Source organism: Zalophus californianus, chromosome 3 (assembly GCF_009762305.2).
Source record: "Zalophus californianus isolate mZalCal1 chromosome 3, mZalCal1.pri.v2, whole genome shotgun sequence".
NCBI lineage: Eukaryota > Metazoa > Chordata > Mammalia > Carnivora > Otariidae > Zalophus > Zalophus californianus.
Window position 1 is genome coordinate 76,529,119 of NC_045597.1, and position 15,031 is coordinate 76,544,149.

The 15,031-nt window shown below is 46.4% G+C and overlaps 1 protein-coding gene across 6 annotated transcripts in view; it reads left to right on the forward strand.

Annotated features, from left to right (window-relative positions):
• SPATA13 (spermatogenesis associated 13) overlaps positions 1-15,031 on the forward strand; it is a 363,796-nt gene that overhangs the window by 341,084 nt on the left and 7,681 nt on the right. For 2 of the 6 annotated variants that reach the window (XM_027588186.2, XM_027588190.2), the window contains 4 exons: positions 1,882-2,011; positions 3,901-4,273; positions 5,394-5,468; positions 6,998-11,171. In XM_027588186.2, the coding sequence (XP_027443987.2) occupies positions 1,882-2,011; positions 3,901-4,273; positions 5,394-5,468; positions 6,998-7,173 (754 nt within the window). In that variant the 3' untranslated portion in view covers positions 7,174-11,171. The other 4 variants (XR_004819935.1, XM_035726496.1, XM_027588187.2 and 1 more) reach the window with 3 other exon arrangements.

Genomic DNA, 15,031 nt, shown 5'->3' on the forward strand with positions numbered 1-15,031 from the left:
TGCAGGGTGTGCAGAACAGAGCTTTCTTTCATCCTGTCTGCTGCCGGACTCCTGTGGAGTGGAGACACAGGGCTTGCAAAAGGGATATTTTTGCAATTAGAGTGGAAGCTGGAAGGAAAAAAAGAGCTAGGTTGCTAAACAGTAGAACCTAAATGTGGATGTTCATTTAAAAAATTAAGATTAAAGGAATAAGAGAAAGGAGTTCATTGAAATAGATAAAAGGGAAGAGAGCTATATACATACTTTTTTTTTTTCTGATGGAAAAATCGGAAAACTTGAGTGCAAGGAAAATAGCAAAGTCAAGAGAGCCACAAATTTGCAGAAAATGTTAAAGAATAAAAACACACGATGATGAGGAGCTAGAGAAAACATATAAATATGAGAGGGCACCTGGGTGGCTCAGTTGGTTAAGCAACTGCCTTCGGCTCAGGTCATGATCCTGGGGTCCCGGGATCGAGTCCCACATCGGGCTCCCTGCTCAGCAGGGAGTCTGCTTCTCCCTCTGACCCTCTTCCCTCTTGTGCTCTCTATCTCTCATTCTCTCTCTCAAATAAATAAATAAAATCTTAAAAAAAAAAAACATATAAGAGAATAAGAAGCAGAGACATCTTGACAGACGGGGGCAAGCAGGTTGGTACATTCCAAGGTGGGCAAGGTATGACCAAGAGTCTATACATCATCCTTCAGCAGTTAATTTTTCTCTTTTAAGGGCATTTTTCACTATGAGGCATTTGCATACTTTGGCTATCCCCCCTCCAAAATCCTTTTAAACGAAATGACAGAAAGCCCATTTCCTTGTCTTCGTGAAAACAAAACAATTATTTTTCCAAAAAACCATTATACTCTGCCTCTTTCCTAGAACTGACAGAAAATCTCATAGGAAAAATGTACAATTATTTTGTACACTTTCTTCATTGCTGGAGGCCTGGGGTGACTGGTTGCTCCATTATTTGGACAGTCCTCTTGTGTCCGTTTTGTTCTTCCTTTGTGCTCTGCTGCTGAGTGTGAATAGGCCTGTCTAGAGGCAGCAGGGTCTGCCTTGTGGGGGAATGCCCAGGGACTTCCCAGGGGCTGAGTTATTTGTGTTTGGTACATAGACAATAGAATCTGCTTCCAAGGCTTTCTTTCCTTGCTATGCAGGAGGATCTAATTCGGTGCTACTGAGATCCAAAGGCTCTGTCTATCTCATAAGACACAAGAAAGTGCTGGAAAGTAAAGAATTCAGCTCATTAGTTAGATGATTGGTTTACACGTCCCCAAATTAATAACGCTGAGCAAAACCTGAATGTCAAACTTTCCAGTACAAGCCACGCTCTGCTGTAGTCTGTGTGGCGATTAGAACTGTAGTTTGTTTTCCTGGTACCTACGGTTTTAGAGGCCAACTCACCACGTCAGGCCTCTGTGGCTTGTGTCCTCTTTGTGTCCCTTTCTTGAACATCTTAGAAGATGAGACTCAGAACAAATAATTACTCTTGGGAATGGTTAGTGATTATTAAAGTACTTTATATAGCAAAACTGGCTATCTGAGCACCAAAACAGTCATAAAGACTGTCCTTTCTTTATTAGTGAAAATAATCCATTGTCACTGTGACTAAAACTTATTTCTTGTGGCCTTTACTTTCATTCATTGTGATTTCTGGGAAATGAATGAAATCATTCTTATTCCAAAGAATTCTGGATTGCATTCAGTCAGTTCCCTTAACCTATGGAGACTGTGGTCTATTCATGGAGGAATGAGAAAAAGGAAACAATGGACATTATTTAAATGCTACTTTATCTAGACTTATCAGTATACAAAATCCAGGATGGAATGTATTACTTTGTCGGTCCTGCTTTGTGAGTTTCAGATTATATGGTTAAAATGAACCTCCTACTTTACAGTGACTACAACAACATAAAGGCAGCCTATGAAGCCATGAAGAACGTAGCCTGTCTGATCAATGAGCGCAAGCGCAGGCTGGAAAGCATAGACAAGATAGCACGGTGGCAGGTGTCCATCGTCGGCTGGGAGGTAAGTGAGCACCCCTTACTGCAGCTGCCCGCCGCCCGGCGCTGTTCATGCCCTCCCTCACTCTGGTCCAGTTGGATGACATACTGTGACATCCTGTCATTGATACGTTATATTCTTGGCTTTAATGGTATATATATTTTGAAGCAGGTGGTTGAACTTAACAGTCAGCTACTTTACCAGTAACTCACTTCCACTAAAAAATCAACTCTGAAGAGTGTCTGTAATTAATTTATTGTTTACGCTCTGTCTCTCCTGGTAGAAAGTACGCTCCATCAGAGCAACTAGAGAACATTTTTAAAGTATTATTTATTTGACAGTGAGAACGAGTTGGGGGTGGGGAAAGGCAGCGGGAGAGAGTCTTAAACAGACTTTGATCTGAATGCGGAGCGGGACGTGGGGCTCGATCTCATGACCCTGAGATCACGACCTGAGCCGAAACCAAGGGTTGGACCCTTAACTGACTGTGCCACCCAGGAGCCCCTGGAGAACATTTAAAATACAAACAGTGTGGTAGGAGTATGGACTCTGGACTCACACTGCCTGTGTTTGAATTGGGTATGATCTGGGCAAGATTAAGATTTTCATCCTTAAGATGGGGTTGAAAATATTAGCTATACCCTTAGAGCTCTCATGAGTATTATATAAGATGGTGGCAAATGCAGTGCTTGGCTCGAGCTGTCATGATGGTCCTGCGTACATATGTGCGCACACATGCACAAACATTTATTTATAAAAACAACGCTGATTGTGTTTACCCCATGGCTGGCACTGGTCTAAGCCATTTTTATATGTGAACTCACTGAATCCTCTCAATAATCCTATGAGGTAGGAGCTACTATTACCCCCATTTAACAGATAGGGAAATGGAAACATGGCAAGATTAAGTGGCTTGCTCGAACAACTGATGTTGTTCTGATTTTTTTCAGACCAAGCACAATTCATCATACATTAAACTAATTGGTCCGAACTCACTGTCCCTAAGGATTAAGAGAGTTTGGATTGAGAAGTTAGGTTTTTAACTAAAGTAGGTTACAGCAGTGAACACTGGAAAGAAATACTTCTATTTCAGGGGCCGTAGAGCCTTCTGGAGCTTGGATGGGCCCTTAGACATCACTGTTTAACTCTCTTACTTTGTAAGTGAAGAATCTGGGGCACAGAATTGCTCTAGGCAAGCAAGTAGAAGAACTCTTTTGGAGTCAAGCTTTTTTGCCTCCACAAAATACTGTGTATGACTAGGATTGAAGGAGGATAAAACCTTATAAATCAAAGGCCAGTGTTGTACCAAATACCACACAGTTCCATTGGGTTAGACCCAACCTAATACTGTAAAGATGTGTTTTTTCCTTGGGTTCTTGGACTGTGACATTTAGGGGATAACTTATTGTCAGTAGTTTACCAATACCTTGCTGGCAATTTGCTCTCTGGTCTTTTGTTTCCAAGATCCTAAGCTAGTTGTTACTCTGGGAGCCGCTATACATACCAGACTCGAAAGCCAGAGCCCCAGAGCCTGTAGCATTAAGTGCCCCCCGTAGAAAGCCTCCTTGGTGTCCTTATTCTCCGGGGAGCAGCCATCCAGACCGATTGGAGCCCACTCATCCAGCACGTTTATCACCAGTCCTTCCTTCCTTGTAAGGAAGGCCCTTTGGATGACACAGAGGCACTGTAACATTTTCCCAAAGGGTAGGAAATAAAGAAAAGAAGCTTCCCACACAAGGAGACGAACCACCCGAGGTGTAAGTGGCCTTTTTAAGCCCTGCTGAGCTGTGACTGGACCTCCTGTAACTGCAAAGTGGGAGAAAGACTGTGTGTCAGGACTTGTTCTTGTATCCGTGACACATTCGCAAGGACTCCAGACGGGAAGGTCTTTAAATGTGTGTCCATCCTCGCAGGGGCTGGATATCCTAGACCGAAGTTCCGAACTGATCCATTCTGGGGAGCTGACCAAAATCACCAAGCACGGCAAGAGCCAGCAGCGGACGTTCTTCCTGTTTGACCACCAGCTGGTGTCCTGCAAGAAGGACCTGCTGCGCAGGGACGTGCTCTACTACAGAGGCCGCACGGACATGGATGAGGTGCAGCTCGTGGACCTGGAGGACGGACGCGACAAGGACTGGAACCTCAACGTGAAGAACGCTTTCAAGCTCGTCAGCAAAACCACTGACGAAGTTCATCTGTTTTGTGCCAAAAAGCAGGAGGACAAGGCGCGGTGGCTGCAGGCCTGCGGGGATGAGAGGCGGCGCGTGCAGGAGGACCGCGAGATGGGTGAGCAGCGCCTCCGCCTTCCAGCCCCGGAGGCCAGCCCCCTCCCAGAGTGAAATGGCCCCCCGGCAAAAAGCAGCAGGATCCGCAAATCCCGAATACAGCTGACCCTTGAACAACGCGGGGGTTGGGGCGCCGACCCCCACCCCGCCACGCCCCACGGTCAGAAATCCAGGTGTAACTCTGGACTCCCCCAGAACTTCACTCTCCTAGCCCACTGTTGACTGGAAGCCTTACCGATAACACAGTCCATTAACACACATCTGTGTTACATGCATTGTATGCTCTCATCTTACAATAAAGTCAGCTAGGGGAAAATGTTAAGAAAATCATAAGGAAAAGGAAATGCATTTACAGCACTGCCCTGTATTTGTCAAGAAGACCCCATGTATAAGTGGACCCACACCATCCCACCCCATGTTGCTCAAGGGTCAGCTGTGCTTCTAAGCCTGCTGCGGGACAGGCCTGGCAGCTCGAGTTCGTACGGGCGGCGTTCAGTCGGCGTCTGCACGTTGGTGCTCGCAGTGCCCCCACGGCACCTGTGAGCGTGTCCTGCTTAGGAGGATGTCGTCCTAGTGTCTGTCCTGGTGACAGTCCTTGCTCCTTCTCCATTTATAATCTTTTCAACCTCTTAGAGTTCCTCGGGGAGTAAGGTTCTTTGCCTGTGGGTTATGTTGAACACCTCAGGGTTTATTAACCTGGTTCTGGTTCTGGTTTTACTCTGTAGTGGCGTTACTTGTTTGTTTGTTTTCATTTTATTTAAATTCAATTAATTAACATATAGTGTATTATTAGTTTCAGAGGTAGAGTTCAGTGATTGATCCGTTGCATAGAACACCCAGTGCTCATTACATCACATGCCCTCCTTAATGCCCATCACCCTGTTACCCAGCCCCCACCCCCTCCCCTCCAGCAGCCCTCAGTTTGCTTCCTATGGTTAAGAGTCTCATATAGTTTATCTCCCTCTCTGATTTCATCTTATTTTATTTTTCCCTCCCTTCCCCTATGATCCTGTTTTGTTTCTTAAATTCCACATTTGAGTGAAATCATATGATAACTGTCTTCCTCTGATTGACTTATTTCACCTGTTTTGAATGTTTCTCATGTCTGTTCCTAAATCCAGGAATGGAAATTTCAGAAAATCAAAAGAAACTCGCCATGTTAAATGCTCAAAAGGCAGGACACGGAAAGTCAAAAGGTAAGTTTTGAAGAAGGCTTCATCTCCTTATCTCCTTCATGTATATCAGTATGGGAATTAAAATCGCGAATGTCTGAGGTCGTCAGTGCACTGACGACCAGCTCTCAACAACGGAGAGACATACAGGTGAAACTCAAAATGATAGACACCCCCCTCCACCCCCCCCCAAACGGGTGGTTTAGAATAATCTGCATTTGGTTTTGACTGTGAGTATGCTTCAGTATTTGCTGACATTTGAACATGAGCCTGTAAGATGTGTTTTGAATTGGCACCGAAGAGCTTCTGCACCTCCCCATCCTGAGGTTGTGCTGGCGTTCTTCCTCCGGCCAACCAGTTCAGCGGTCTGAGGCAAACCAGCAGCTCCTGCGTGTCTTGGGCACGCATGGAGGAAATCTCCAGCCCCAAACTCCTTATCAGTGCAGGCTGCGTTCTGGTGTAGGTAAGAAAAGTCTAAAAATCCAGTACATCGAGAAATGAGCTGAAAAGAAGACACACTAGCTTATTTAGAGCAAGGACTCCCTACCCTCTGTGCACATTAGAATTGCCTGAGCAGCTACTGAAGATGACCAATACTCAGGTCATGCCCCATCGTCCTGATGCGCAAAGATTTTTTTACAGTGCCGATAATACCCCTGATGTCACTCAACAGAAATAAAATAATAAGGATTTTTATTCCAAAAATATTTGTTATATTCTTAGAACCTTTTTTTCAGATTGACTTCCTACTCTTAAGAACAATTTATCCTCTGAAATGTATCCTATTCAGGATTTTCATAACTGAAAGTGCAAAAGGAAGACCCAGTTAAGCCCGGGATGGTGATGTGCCATCAGCTGAGGGCCAAGAAGAATTCATTACCAAAACAACCCTTAGGATTCCCATTTACCTGTTCCCTCTGCTCTAAGGCAGAATTCCCACCACCACCCCCAGCACGAAGTGATAAATACCTTTGAAGAGAAAAAAACCCTGTCTTGTTCTTTTTTTGAATCTCTACTTCAATGGCAGGTGACCAGTAAATATCCATTTGTTAGAAGGTAGTAGTTTGTGTCCGCATCTTCCAGGAGTCACTGGCTCAGCAACTAGGCACCCAAATGGAAAGAACGCGGGTGGTGGTGGGTGGTCCCGTGCCAGGCACCTCTCACCGGGGAAGGCCAGGAGAGCCTTGTGGCAGATCGGGGCCAGGATGCCTTCTGAACTGAGTCCTGGCTCCTTCTAAGACCCACGCTCCTTCCTCCTTTCACTCTGACTTTCACAGTTAGCTTGTGATCCTGGAGCTCATTGTGCTAGGCTTTTCTCATTACCTCTGTGCAGATTTAAAATGCCTATTCCAATGAAACCGTTTCAATTTATCATTCTCAGCACGTTCCTAGCTCCCTTCATTCTCACAGCAACTGGTAGGTGCTGTTATGATGGCTTCTAGATGTACTTTGCGTTCATATGAATTAAGGATCAAGTTAAGAACTCAAGTCTTCCTTTTGGGCTACCGAGTGATGCTGGGTCCATGTTCCACTCTTCTCCCTTCTCGAGTTAGGCTACAGCGGATGCCCCGTGGCCCCGCCGCACCAGAGCCTGCACCCCCTTCACCAGCGCCACATCACCGTGCCCACCAGCGTCCCCCAGCAGCAGGTATTTGCTCTGGCTGAGCCCAAGAGGAAGCCATCGCTCTTCTGGCACACGTTCAACAAACTCACCCCTTTCAAGAAATGAAAACGGGAGGTCATGCATTGGCTGAGGTGTCTGTAAAGAGGAGAACCATTTCTGTGTGCTCAACGCAGTGCTGAAAACTTCCTTTGGGGATCGGTGAAGAATAGAAGGTCTGGGATGCGACCAAGGTGCCTCTGAAGACCCAGCTCCTTGGAAGGGAGACGGAGGTCATGACGCACGGCCCTGACGTCCACGAGACCCCTCTGGGACCGGTGCCAAGGTGGCTGGGCCGCGGGAGCCAGTGACCTGCTCTGCAGTGAAGCCGAGCAGTGACCCCAGTGGGCATCGCTGATGACGGGCGCACTCCCTGCTGCCGTTCCTGAGGAGGGCCTCGATTGCAGTGCCACTTTGGCATGTGGATTCCCAGGGGACGGTCGTGATGGGGTTGGTTCGGTAGCGTCTCACCAGCACGGGCAAGCTGTAGCTGTCTTCCACAGTATTAGGCGAAGTAGCGCCGCAGAGCAGATGGCCGTGGTGTCCCCTGGTGTCGTCTGAATTGTTACCAAGTGGTAGTGCTGGCTTTCTCTGGTGAGGTGCATCCCGGACAGGCTAGAGGGAGAAGCGTGATGAATCCCTCCCATGGAACACGGTCCGGGCGACTTCAGCATCCTGAGGAGGCAGCTGCTTTCCAGGGAGAAAGTGCAAAACCCTACCACGGGGTGGATTGTCCCCTCCCGCCGGTGTGTGTGCAGCGTGTGACTCTCCAGGCAGAAATCACACCTACTTGCACGTCATGACCTAAGGAACTAATCACACCTATGCGTTTGCAATATAAAAACCCATTTACTTAATTTTCTGGTAAGCGAAATACGCACACGTGCCTGTGGAAAGGCATGTTCACAGCATCAGTGCGTTCTCCCCACCTGTTGTTTCTGGCGTCCCCAGCAATTAAGTTACAGTGACCTGAACATTCCCCCCAGAAAATATGTGGTTCCCAGCAGCCCACCTTCCTCAGGATTCGAAGCCGACTTTGTTGCATAAACCCCAAACGGTAGTGCTAACCCCACCCTTATTAACCTGTCAGGAGGGTTCTGAAGGTTCTTTCTTTATTAAGAGACCTTAACAACAGTGCATCTAGACTCAGACATAGCTGTCTTTTTAACGAAGGCCATGTGGGCTGATACGTGGTGATAGTAATCTCCTTCTTTGTCTATATTGTAAATGTTGATGAAAATAACTTTTCAGTATGTCTGGAGAAGACAGGTTCTGCAAGGGAGAGGCCATTTAAATGTACTTAGTGCACTGGACGGGGGTATCGTAGTCCACACTTTGGTTTTCTATGTGAGAATCCCCTTCTCGTACGCTACTCTCAGAAAGTCCCATTTTCCAATAGGCCCGTGCTGGAGCATAAACAAACCCATAACATCCTAGACAAAGGTAGAACCTGTGCCTCCAAACGTCTGGTCCCTCCTTCCCTCCCCACCTCCCCCCCCCCCCCCCCCCCCGCCCAGGGCCGGTCCCGAAGGAGGTGACATCACGCGTCAAGAAAACCTAATGCTGGACGTTGGAGTGGACCTTAGAGCACTATCTGGAAATGTTTTCCGGTCAGCCTCAGTGATGTACTCACTTGTACGTAGGATGGCTGCAAGGTTGTGCTGCCCTGGGGTCACCGACCCTGGGGTGGCTTCTGTGGGCCGTGATACCCAGTGTCCCAGGATAGAGGTTACTTCTGTGAGGAAGTTTCCCAGGAGGTACTGTGGCTCCGAGCGTACAAGCGCACGTGTGTGTGTGTGTGTGTGTGTGCGCATGTGTACACGCACATGTTTCTTTTTGGCTAGACCTCTCGATTTTAGTTGCATTTATATAACTGACCTTTTTATTAAGAAGATGTAATGCTCTATTTTGAAAACTACACTTAAAATGCTTTTGGTGGACCCCTCAGCAATAATAACTCTAGGAGTCTGTGCTGAACAGAGTTGTTTGTATATACAACAATTTTGAATAGTTTTTTTTAATAATAAGAAAATGAGGGAAGAAAAGAGAACCATTTGCTTATGTTACATTTTCAGTGAGGGTTCAAGTAAAGAACCACTTAATGGGCTCCCATTTACTAATGTTTCCTAATGCACAGTGAAGTGCTTTCAGTTCTGTGACCAGTCCTGCTGTATTTCCCACCTGAGCCCGAACTTCGGGTTGCCCCCGGTCCCTCTGGGGACTCGCCAGCAGAAGCAGAAAGCTGGGGCCCGGCGCCGCCCCCGTGAGCTCAGTGCGGTGTAAAGAGTCAGTCGATACAGTACCCACCCTGAGTGGGTCCTGCTTGGCCTTTTCTGGTGATTTTGGAAAAATGAGAAATTGTTTAAAATCTATCTAGCTTGAGTTTTATTAGCAAATGTATGAGTTTGATAAAGAATAGTGGCTCAAGTATTCGAATTTTAGGTTTGCCCCACTTTCCTTCTTGATGTAAGTCCTGTGTTCCACTTGGAAAGAAGACGAGGGAAACCAAGAGCAGCTCCCAAATGGATTTTGTATGGATTTCATTGGGAATCTTGCTTTCTCCCTTCTTTTTCCTCACTCTAACCCCATATTGCATAATATGGGTGTCCCCACAACACACACATACACACACACACACACTCTCTCTCTCTCTCTCTCACAAAGATAGCAAAACACTTTGACAAATCTCACCTAATTTATTATTTATGTTTCAGAATCTGTTGGAAGACAGTTGAAATGGCCTTGGGTCAAAAGCAACCTTCTTGATTTTCATCATACCTAAAATGCACAACTACCTTGCAGTAAATCATAAACAGTCATAAAATGGAATATTTGTAAAATCTTAGAGAAGTAGCATTCTTCGTCTTTGGCCTGCAAGGAAAAGACTGGCAGCAATGTGCCAGAGCTTTCCTGGGGTCCCTTCTTCCTAGTTTTATTTTCAGTAGATCTCCTCTTTTCCCCGGTAGATCTGATTTTTGTTGTTGAAAACATTTCACCCCTGTCTCCACGCTATTTCTGAATATTGTTGTGCCTTTTTATACCTAATCCAGATGAAGACCAACTCCATGCCTGTTCAGAAAATCCCCTCAATCCTACACCGCTGTTGTCTAGACACAAAGCGGAAGTGCATTTAATTCAAACTTTGTTTCACAATAGAAATCTTTTCTAAAAGCCATGGTTCAGCATTTATCTGCTGGAAAACTCTCCATGCCCAAATGGCTGATATTTCTCAGTACACACGAACTTAGTTATGTAGCCAGAATAGAACAGCCTGATTACTTGGAGTTAAGGAGAAAATTGCTGTCTTGTTATTTTATGGAAGAGGGGAGATACAGATGTGTCCCTCACAGGACAGTACTAACAAGTGTGGATACATGTCCTTCCGATGGCTGACAGGCCAGGGACACTGGGCACAAATCAGCTGGGTCAAACTGCTCAAAAACATTGGTCCCTATAAGCTTAACGTACACATGTTCTCATTAAAATTCCACTTGGCTAACGCTGTTATTCTCAGGATGCATGCAGTGAAAGTAGAGATCAAACAGTTTTGAGAAGAATAAGTAGCAACTATCTGATCTTAAAAGGAAAAACCCAGAAGCTTACATATTTGATGCAAATGTTTTTAGTTACAACACACTTAACATTATTGTCCTTAGTTAATATCTCCTAGGCATCGACATTTGTATTTAGAAAATACTTTAACGGATTCTGTAATTTAATAATTGGTCTTTTTTGTAAATATTAGCATCGGTTGTGTTTGACTTACCTCTTTTGCAGGCTTTTAGTAACCTTTTCCTTGAATTTAACTCAACATCAAGACAATGTTAAGTCACGTGACAGCTTCCAAACTGATGAATTTGCTGTTGACAGCTGAAGTATGTTGTACAAGACTGCTATAACTTGACCTGTATTTCTGTTGAATGAAGTTTTGTAAAAAAAAAAAAATATTATTTACAATGTTATTTGAATGATTTCTTGTAAATGCTGTGAATCTATATTTGTTGTTTTGTATCTGTATATTAAAGTTAATTTGCCAAACTGGTTCCAGTAATGCATCTGAGTAGTAAAATAAGACATATATATGCATATATTTTAAGTAGAGAGCAAGTGTTAGGCGGGTTTCTGGCATTTAGAGCCCATTTCCTGTCGACATCCATAGACTTCAGTAAAAATTCATCCATTGGTGAGCAGGCTTAAGCCACTAGATAGGAATGGGAGAAAGGGCTCCCAGGGGAACAGGGAGGAGCCACTTGCCTGAAAAAAGTCACCACAGGTTGGATAAAGCCAAACCCAGAGTGCTACGGCCTGCTTGCTCTCCGGCTCCTGATGGTGGACCGTAGATGAAACGCGCGTGCCTTTATATACACTTTCCATTTCAGAGCTGCTACCCGGTGGGGATGAGGCCGCTTCACCAGAATGGCTGCTGCTTACCCTTTGGGGGCAGGGAACGTACGAATTTCCTTCTCTAATTAACAGCTAGAGAAGTTAAGTAAATAGCCCATTGTTTGCTGTGACTGTAGTCAGAAAAGTATTCCTATGAAGGTTGCCAAGCCACGAGTCCCCGAGTCCCCGAGTCCCCACTGTTTGTTTACTCTCAACATCCACCTACTTCCCAAACTGATCTGCTCCCCCTCCTTGGGCTGCACTGGGAGAGGGGGTTGGCTTAGGGGTGGGGAGGGGGAGGGGGAGCACTGGGAACCTGAAAGCCTGCCTGTCCAGGGTGGCTTCCAGGGACCAAGCTGGTGCGCTATGGAGGAAGGGGTGAAAAGAGGGTAGTGAAACTTTCTAGAAGAGCTGAGGGGGAGAGGGCCTCGCATGACAGCCACCTGCCCTGTGCATTCGGGAGGCAAGCTGAGATGGGTAATCCTCCAAAGGAGCACGTGGTCAGAGAGGGAGGCAGGCACAGAAAGGTGTGAGGAAAATTCAGCGCGAATTATGCAACACTAGGGGTGTGTTCAAGTTACGGCCTATGGCCTTCGAGGAGCCGAGTCCTCATCTGGTGTCAGGGCAGGAAGGTGGCCCAGGAGGCACCCTGGAGGGCTAACCCAGCACGGCAGGGCCCCTGCATGTGTTGCTTGAATCAACATGCCACGAGGTGTGTGCGAAGCCACAGTGGTGGAAGCTGGATCCCGAAGGGCCTGCCAACCAGGATGAGGTGCTGGGACTTCATTTTGTAGGCAAAGAATTGAAGGCAAGGAAAGCTGTGCCCAAATTTGCTCTGGAGCTCGGACCAGTGGCAGAGGAAAGGGTGGCTTTAAAACCAGAGGCAGGAGATGACTTGGGAGACCGTGTCCAGCAAAGAGACAGTGGGAAAGGAGGGGAGGCTAGCTGTGAAGGCTGCTAGCCATGGCCCGTCACACAGCTGTTGGGAGGAGGTATGGCTCCCAAGTTATGCCTTGGGGTTGATGGCTGGGTGCTGGCGCCATCGATGGATTCAGAAAAGAACAGCTGGGATGGTGGGACCCGTGCGACCGTCTGGTCCCACCCGTGGGTGCAATGCTGCATGCAGCTCCAGAGAGAGGTGAGCGTGGGAGAGGCAGGTAGAAAGGAAGCGGAGAGCAAACAACTGAAGGAGGGGATTGACCTCGGAACACCCTCAGAGGGTGGCCAGGTAGAAGAAAACAGGGAAGAAGCCTGGAGATGAGGAGGACATGGGGCAGGGCAGGGACAGCAAAAGCAGAAAGGAATTGTCAGCAGGGCAAAGCCTGCTGCTCCCTCCCGCTGAGAAAGGACTGAAGGTGTCTGGGTGCCTTCAGGGATCAAGAGATGCGCCTGCCATGGGATGGTGGGAGAGAGACCACCTTGACTCAGGTCACCAAATTAAATCCTGCCACTTCCCTGGGACGTTGGGACTGCTTTGCCCGCGGTCCAGATGAGGACTTTGAGGCATGGTGAGTAGAGAGGGTGTTGCCTCTGTTCAGGGGGACTTGCCCTACACCCTCCATACCCCGTTCTCTGTGTGGCCTCTGCAATCCGACTAGGTTCTCTGAGTTGGTTCTCAACACAGCGTTGAGTACATTTGTTCTCCTGATGCTATTTTTAAGTTTGAGATCCATGTTCATAGACTCTGATCGGGAAAAATTAAAAATTAATGATTACATGGCATCAAAAAAATCATTGCACCATGCTTCTCTCAATGGCCGATGGGGTGTGTGTGTTTTTGTGTGTAGAGACGAGCATGAAATTCCAATGTACACAAGTGTCTAAAATCAAAGGATCTATACAGAAGTTTGAGAGATCTAGTTAAATGATGTCCGTTCCAATGTTCTGGGAATTCAAATAATCTGTTCGTCTTCGGTTTTGTCCTGTTGGCCTGTAATTGGCCCAGGGTCAGCAGGGAAGCTGCGGAGGCAAAGGCATAAACATCACTTTCCGGAAAGACACCTGCTGTGTGGATTCCTTCTTCCAGACTACTCGAAAGTGTACCATGCTTTCTCTCCCTTTATTAAAAAGGACGGGGGAAAGGAGCTAAGTTTTCTGAACCGGTACCAGTAGAAGATGCTACCTGACTCAAGCAAGTGTGGCTGCAATTCTTGAAGTTCTTCCAAGAGATCTTGTGCCTTACTCTGTTCCCTCCCCTTCCTGCTGTTTTGCAGCTAAACCCACTAGGGAATTGTATGGCAGGAAGGCATGATTTTATTTAGTTAGCCCTTGATTCCTGGTTTGTGCAGCACCCGGGTGCAGCCTGCAGCCCTGGGGGTCAGGTAAGTAGGAAACAATTTCTTTAAATTCGGTTTAAGGCATCAGAGTCTGAAGATGGGGCTCTTACATTTTTGGTGTGTGATGATCCTGCTTAATTGTTTGCAAAAATAGGCAGATCCTACAGAGTTTTGGGTTCAAAATTCATTCTTGAGGAAGAGAGTGGACAGGAGATAAAAGCAGATTTTGAAGTTCTTCTGCTGGAACACTGCACACTGGCTGGGAGGAGGGAAGGCGCTGTAGAAAACCTTGTAAGAATAGCAGACTTTTCAAGAGAGCTTTCTAGAGAAGCTGGTAGATTATTTGGCACAAATTTCGGTGTGTACGTTTTTATATATTTATGTAAATACTAATTTACAAGGCATAGCTTAAAAACAAGCCCCTTCACGTATGCTGAAGAAGAAATACATGAAGTGTACAATGTGTAGGGCATGTGGAAGAAAATGTATTCGACGAGGAAACATCTTGTGATGTTTAAGATCCTTAAACTGTTGAATGTGGGAGGGACGTTAGGCCTTATTTCAGCCCTTGGATTCGATGCACAGATGCGGAGGCTCAGAGGCTGGGACACCCACTACAGATCGCTCAGCCGGCCTCTGGCAGGTCTTTCAGTAAACTTATCAAGAAATTCAGGAGTGAGGGAGAACTAGGTCGAGCATAGGAGAAACCACCTGGAAATCAGGAACTAAATAAGGAATTATTGAGGGGGTGGGGGTTCTAACTCCAAAGCCCTTTGCAGTCTGTGTGCCTCTGCCCTGAACCGTGTCAGCGGGTCAGGGTTATGAGATCACAGCAGAATGCCAGGGTCCTTCGCCCCATGAACTTGACGTTCAACAGAAGGATTGCCTCTATTCTCTATGATTCGCAGGCTTATATGGATCTGTCTGAGGCAGTGACTGTTTTCAGTTTTTTAACCTGTTGCCTGAAGGGCTGTATATCGAGGGAATGCTCGGCTACTCTGATGATTGGGTGACTGCACATGGCCACAAGCCTCCCTCACTTTGGGTGAGTGCTCACACTTTGACAGCAGGAGCCTTACCTTAGTCAAGACATGGCTTAGCATCTGAGACAACAAATGTAACTTTTTATTTTTATAAGTAACATATTAATATAATGTTTACTATATGCATTCTTTGTGCGAGCCCTCAGGTCCCTCATCTCAGTTTTCTTATGAGACACAGTGCCATCACTTATTTCACTATTTATTTGGGAGCAAAGCATATTCAGT